Source organism: Triticum dicoccoides, chromosome 1A, assembly GCF_002162155.2.
Source record: "Triticum dicoccoides isolate Atlit2015 ecotype Zavitan chromosome 1A, WEW_v2.0, whole genome shotgun sequence".
In the NCBI taxonomy this organism is placed as follows: Eukaryota; Viridiplantae; Streptophyta; class Magnoliopsida; order Poales; family Poaceae; genus Triticum; species Triticum dicoccoides.
The window spans coordinates 547,444,688-547,451,798 of NC_041380.1; the positions used below are offsets into that span (position 1 = coordinate 547,444,688).

General features: G+C 39.7%; 1 protein-coding gene across 1 annotated transcript; it reads right to left on the reverse strand.

The window, feature by feature from the left end:
* Positions 1 to 362: 362 nt before the first annotated feature.
* LOC119355018 lies at positions 363 to 6,257 on the reverse strand. The gene is made up of 4 exons (XM_037621789.1): positions 6,133 to 6,257; positions 5,565 to 5,819; positions 4,545 to 4,665; positions 363 to 1,895 (listed from the first exon to the last, which is right to left on the reverse strand). Exons 1-4 carry the CDS (start codon positions 6,255 to 6,257, stop codon positions 1,581 to 1,583), a joined length of 816 nt encoding a protein of 271 aa, XP_037477686.1. The 3' UTR covers positions 363 to 1,580.
* Between the last annotated feature and the right edge of the window lie 854 nt (positions 6,258 to 7,111).

Consider the following 7,111-nt stretch of genomic DNA (forward strand, 5'->3'; position numbering starts at 1 on the left):
AGTTGAATTAGCAAGTTGGATGGAAATTGTACACATTTGGCATAAAAAATGGCAGAAGACCAGAAAAATTATATTTTATGTACATTTTACACTATGTTTTTATGTTTGAAATTTGCGTAACATAAAATATTTTTTACGGCGATTATATATTTTTTTACGTTCTCCTTTTATGTCTGAAATAAGATAAAATTTACGGAACATAAAATTACGGTGCATTCATGTTAAAATAGATGGGGGTGAAGAATAACTATTCCTCACCTAGGATGACGAATAGCGCGACCCTATCAAACAAATTATACACTGTAATTTGAAGTACAGATTAGGCTGATGCATCAAATATGATGTACATCTAAAGTCTGGATTGTTCCATAGCCCAAGACAAATTGTCAATCATGAACCCTAAGAAACAGGATCAAGGAGTCAATATTGAACGTCAAAATCGAAAGATGAAACATTATGGTACATACGTGTAGCTCTAGGGCCATGTTATAGTACATACGTGTAGCTTTGGGGCTTTGTTGGCTGCTGGGTAGCATCACATGAAGCCACTCAGCAGCCAACAAACCAAATTGATCTGTCAGAAGTAGATCCCAAACGAATCAGCATCACCTGTAAATCAAACCGGGGGTTTCTTCCACAAAGTGTATAAGTCACAGCACTGAAATCGCACACACTCCACAATGTTAGTACCAGAATCTCGTGCATCCATATTTTGCGGAGGCGGCGAGGTGATCGTCCATGGCTAGCCGTCAATGGCATCTAGTGCGTGACTGCGTCCACGGCAAGTCGTTTCGACGACCATGACAGCAACATCCTCATTCCCCTACTTCTCTCGGCACCATCATCGGTGGACGATGAGAAGGACCAACACTTCACGGCCTAGCTGCAGAACTTGAGGTCATGGCCGAAAGCGCTTGCAGGGAACCGGCTGAGCATGGATATTATAGACCTGGGAACACAAAATCCATATCTTAGTTCATATAGCATGTAAAATATCTTTGCTTGGTTGTAGCTTTGACCAAATCACCAGAAGAATGGGCGCCAGATTGCAGCGTGAGTGCAGATTAGCATTTATTTAAGGTGCCATTATGTTGGCCTTTGAAGGTATGGTTTGATAGGATTTCAGTTTGAGAATTCTACAAAAATATACTACTATCTTAAATCCCATTGTTATCCCTCAAAAAAAATCTCAGTGTAATGAAAATCTATATAAGAAAAGCTATGCATCTAGGAACATGCAGCGTCCCTTCTGAATAATTATTAAATCACTAAACTGTTAACAGAAGGATGTAAGTGCACAGAGACATGATCAACAATCGAAAAAGCAAATGTGCACATAGCAAATAACCTTATATAGTTAGACTATAAACAAAGAGAATCTGGAACAAAACGATTCACAAAATGTACAAAAACTTAACTCTACAGCCTCCGGTGCAGGCTACAAAAACATAAAATCCCGATGTTCTATTCGTGAAAATGCCCGTGTGTTGTAGTAGTCCGTGAAGGAAAAGAATATGTCCTGCATTTTGGCAGCTTCCTGCAGAAGTACGAGTAAGAGATAGGCCACGCAAATACATGTTTCACTGCCACCCATACAGTAGACTCCACCGGAACATGGCACGGCCTAGTTGAACAATGACACAAGATTTTAGCAGATCAGTGGTCGGGATGGGCCGGAGTAGTAGCCAGGGATTACAGAGGCTAAGTGTATTTGTCGACATACTGTGAGTTACCATTTTCCGACAGTGTGGAGGAAGATGAAGCCGCGGAGCTTGAGATGGATTGCAAAACAGTGATTGAATATCTAAACTCTGATGTGCTAAACTCGGATGTGCCCACTCTTGCTCCCTGCTACGGAGTGACCCAAGATATAAAGGCGGCCCTGTCTTGCTTTCCTTCGTTCAAAGTTGTATTTACAGGAAGGAGGAGTCTTGTTAGATTTAACACAAAACTTGGGAAAGATCTGAAGGATTATGTCATTCAAATAACAGGTGAGGGAAACACACCAATAATATACAGGCAGCATAAACATATAGATGAACTATAGCTCTATATAGAAACCATTGCTTTTCGACATACAAAATGGTAGGTACAAAATGAGATGAGCAAGGAAGGTTGGTACAAATACACAAATGCAGTTTCTAAAATTACTGTAATAATGAACATATAGATTAATAATTAAGTAGGAGGACATTTGTGTAGTTCTTTTCTGTTCTGAGGGCTAATGCTCATTTCTAGAGGAAAATAATATCAGATTTCTAACTGAACTATAATCCCATGTAGGTATGGTTGTAGAAAAAAGAACATATTACACATGAATGTAATCCCTTCCTCCTCACAGAACTAAACAAAAGAACACACAGGAGTAAAATTATAATAACTGAATAAAAGAACACACAGGACTGATTTAAATTATGAATTGGACAGAAACTTTTTCATGGTTGCCTAGCAAATGAAAATAACATCTTATCATATATTGGGTCTTGAACGGAATCAAATACATGGTCAGAGTGTTCCTGAGATTGATGGTTTTTGAACTCTGTTCCTTAACAACATTGCCCCTGCTTGCTTACTGATGGATCGGATAGACAACCAAATCCTAAGTTTTTTTTACTTTCACTTTGCAATTTAATATATGCAGCAGGACACTATGGTACTACAATTTTCATTGAAGTAGCTACAAAAGGCCCCTAGTCAACATATTAACATCATGAGAAATGTTTCTGAATGCCTGAAATGTTACAGTGTGGCAAACAATTCTGAATTGTAGTTGCCTGAAACTGACATGTTTCTGTGAACATCTCAAACCTGGTGGACTTTTGCCTGAAACTGACATGTTTCTGTGAACATCTCAAACCTGGTGGACTTGATGCCTAAGATATTTTCAATACAAATTGGTTCATTTTCTTTTATAAACTCAGGTTCAAAACTATCGCTTCTTAACAGCGTTTTCTGTACTTGTTCACTGCCAAATTATTCAGTATATTGTCAACTGAAAATAGGATAAACATCTGTGATTGCTGCCTGCAGTCAGTTTTCCTTAAGAAAGAAGAAATGATATAGAATTTTGGTCTATTGAGCTTTCTTCTTTATGAAAAAGAGGCATCTTTGAGAAAAAAATAGTAATAGCATTCATCATCTAGTAGGGATGAATGACACGGGTGCCTTTAATATTCTTACTTGCGGATTTCTATGATGATTTAAAGTTTCAGATTTTAGAAAGTACGAACGAGACAAAACTTTAAATATTTAATTTTTATGACTTTTTTGTTTGATGAAACTAGTAGAAAATATATTCTATATAAGTGGGAACAGGTCCAGAATGAGGCCCGTAAGAAACTATTTCCTGTGCCTATATAAGTGCGGACGTATGCAATTATAACTATTACCGAATGGCAAAAATCTGGCACAAGAATACCACATTATTGAGGGTTCAGATATAAGCATATGAGATAGATCATCCAAATTTGTGAACAAATACTTCTGGTGAGCTTAGAATCAATTAAGCTATTGAGATCGATATTGTAGTGTCAAGATTTTAACAGAGAAAGCATCATTGTACTGGTAATGAAGGGGGAAAGGCATAAAAAAGAACACCTATAGAAGGATTAATGGAACCTGACTACTGGTCCCTTCTTTTGTTTTTCATGATTGCATAAGCTTAAGTACTTGAGCTATCTAAAAAAAACTAAAACTACTTACGAATCCCCTGCACCTCTATCAAGATAAATCGTACTATAGGTGTTGGCATCTATGATCGTTCCCCTAGTCATATTCTGCAACTCCAATCACATATATAAGATAAGCTTTCTGTTCACATACTAACAGAAGTGTAGCTTCTATGAATCTACTTCAAGCACTACAGACTTGAATCAACTTCTAGACTTGAATCAACTTTCAGAACTGAATTAACGAACACAAAATCAAGAGAGTGATCTAATCGCTCTTATATTTCTTTACGAAGGGAGTAGTTGATGACAAATGCAAAATTCTTGATGAAGACTGTTGCCACTTCTGTACCAATTTTTTGTGAACCTCTTCAAGCTGTTATAATATGAAGATTTACTACATATATTTTCACAGCCAACCAATTATGTATACCTTTAGCCAATTAACTAGAGATTTAGAGTGAAACCATATAAGATTGTTCTGAACCACTCATGCAAACCTCCAGCCAATTAAGTACCGAGATTTAGAGTGGAACCATATAGCACTGGTATTTGTCATACAACAACTGTTCTTCCTAGATAAAATTCAGCTAGCTTTATCACCTTTGATTGCTACTTCCAAAATAGTCAATTAAATTACCTCTCTGCCATCACCATGATATTAGTTTAACTTTTCTTATATTTTTTGACATACAGTAGCTGTTCTTCCTAGATACAAATTTAGCTAGACTTATCACATTTGATCGCTACTTCTAATTATTGTTTTTCTTGAGGAACATCCTGTATGAGGATAGGAGGGTGTTTTAGGCATTGACTCGTTCAGAGCTTAAGTAGTAGTTGATGACAGATGCAAATTTATTACACTGTAGTACGTACCTCAGTCCACAGGTAGATGAGGTTCCGGCGGACAGCGGAGTACGTGCAGACGGATTTCCGGTGAAGTCCACGGTGTGTAAAGCGATGTCGGAAACTTGTGACACGACGATGATCCAAATAACTGCAGATTATTGCAGAGTTAGAACACACAAAATTATTTAACATTGCAATTAGAATACAAAGGGTTCAGTGATGTCTTTTTTCCTTGATGACAGATGCAAATCATCTGGATATGAATTGGGTAGTATTTATTATTAGGTTTAGATACATTGATTGATGGGACTGTAGCAATAACAAAAACCTTCAGTAGCAAGATACATCTTTGTTCTCTATCTAAATGTGCAACAATCAGTAGCAGCATACATCATACGATAAACACCATACATGATACATCTATGTAAATGTGAAGCAATCAACACTTCTCTCTATGCCTTCTCTCTCTCTCTCTCTCCCCTTCACCTATCTCTTTTTTTATCCACAAGAGCATATCAGTAGTCGTTGGACCCTGTCTCTCATCTCTGCTCTCTCTCCCTCTCTCTAGCAGTAGCGGCCAGTAGCAGTTCCATCAATCCCTCTATCTAAATGTGTAGCAATCATCGTCTCTCTCTCTCTCTGCTCTCTCAATCTCTCATCTCTCTGCTCTCTCTCATCCTCAACTATCTCACCAGCAACAGCGTCCAGCATGCCCTCTGCTCTGTCCCTAGAGCAAGAAATCCTCACCAACCAGGTTCAACCAAGGCTGCAGCACCACCCCTGTATCCACCGCAGAAGTGACCTATCCCCTATGCAGCACCAAGAGAAGGGGGGGCTGATCGAAATCAATCACACACACACACACACACACACACACACAGACACACACACACACAGAGAGAGAGAGAGAGAGAGAGAGAGAGATGAGGGGGAGGAGATCCAACAGGGAGGCGAGAAGGGTGACGGGCAACACCGAGACGCGCTTCTGTTCCAAATCCTAGGAGGAAGATGGAGGCGGGGGAGGCCAAGAAGGAAGGAGGGACGAACCTGGGGCCGCCGGAGACGCGCTGGCGAAGCCCTGCCCGAAACCCTAGCCACAGGAGTGGGGTTGCAAGCAGGCGGTAGAGGACGGGAGCAGAGAATCTGGCCGGAGGGGAGGGAGGCCTGGACCGTGGGGAGCTCGGGGGCGTGTTGCGCGTCGCCAGAGGTCGCCGGAAGCGGCCGACGTGGGTGGTGGCGGCGGCGATGACTGGCGAGAGGGAGAGGAGGCGAGCCCGTGCTCCTTCTGTGGTCTTTTTTTTTCTTCACAAATCTGCTTGGACCGCGGGTTGAATACACCAAATGACAGGGTGTTTTCTGCAAAAATGAAACATTTTCCCAGAGTCACTTAAAAAGGGACTACGGGTTGAGTTCGCAAAAACTGAAGGACTTTTCTAAAAAAGCGACGACGACGTACGACCATAAACCGTAGCTGCTTTATCTATACTAGCAAGAGGGCCCGTGCGTTGCAACGGGAAAAAAATTGCACGTCCTAGTTTGTGTTTCCACTTGACTAAAATTTGTTGGCGGATCAAAAAGAGCAATCCGCTTTAGTACTAACTTCCACTTTACACACTTTTTCAACTTGTAATATAGTGTAATCATGTGTCCTGAAGGAATAGCTTCAAGATCAGAAATAGCTAGCAGGGACCCGAAATCATTTGATCGCCAGCTACTCTGCTCAGCTCGTTGTGACTTCATTTGTACTCTTTTTGTGGTTTTTGTTCCTGCATGTCCCGTCGCAAGTGCTCACTCAATAAAAGAGATGAGAGAGATGCAGTAGTATTCATAAGAGAATGGCTTCACCAACTGATGGTTACTCATCACAATACTCCCTCCATTCCTTTTTACTCCGCATATAAGTTTTATGTTGAGTCAAGCTTTACAAACTTTGACCAAATTTGTATAAAAAATTATCATCATCTACAATACAAAATATACATAATATGAAACTAAATTCCATAATGAATCTAAAGATATTTTTTGGCCTTGTAAATGTTGATATGTTTTTTCTATAAGTTTGGTCAAAATAAAGATACCTTGACTTCAGACAAAAGTTATATGCAGTCTAAAAGGAAACGGAAGGAGTACATTATACCTTTGGATCTTTAACTGGAGCACCAGAGTGTACGCAAGCAAGCATTGGTTTGTAACCCACACAAGACCATTTTTTTGACCTACAAAAGAGAGAAAATTAGTCAATATGGGCATCATCCTTTTGCACATATTATCGGAATGTTCAAATAAATAGCTAGCACGGACCTGAAAGAGATACAAGCATACATTTTTCCGAATGTTAGTACAGTACATAGTCCTGGGTAACATTTCTTTCTAAATCATCATGATTACCTGGCAGGATCACAAATTTGTGTTGCTGAAATTTCATGACAACATAGAGGGGATTACAGAAGAGAGCTGCCAAATAAAGAGCTGAAGAAGCCCATCTCATCGCCATATACCACCTGTTGCAAATTAAAGATAGCTACTACAGGAGCTGATCCACGCTTGGTAGAAGAAAATTACAAGAGTTAACCTGTAAGCCCTCGTAGGAATTA

Excerpts from the sequence above, each read along its gene's own strand:
- LOC119355018 (XM_037621789.1), bottom strand. The coding sequence starts at position 6,257 with ATGAAGTCACAACGAGCTGAGCAGAGTAGCTGGCGATCAAATGATTTC. Across the intron at positions 5,820-6,132 it reads CTATATTACAAGTTGAAAAA|AAAAAAAAAGACCACAGAAG; the intron begins GTGTGTAAAGTG and ends AGATTTGTGAAG. Across the intron at positions 1,896-4,544 it reads TCATCTACCTGTGGACTGAG|GAAAGCAAGACAGGGCCGCC; the intron begins GTACGTACTACA and ends CTTTGAACGAAG.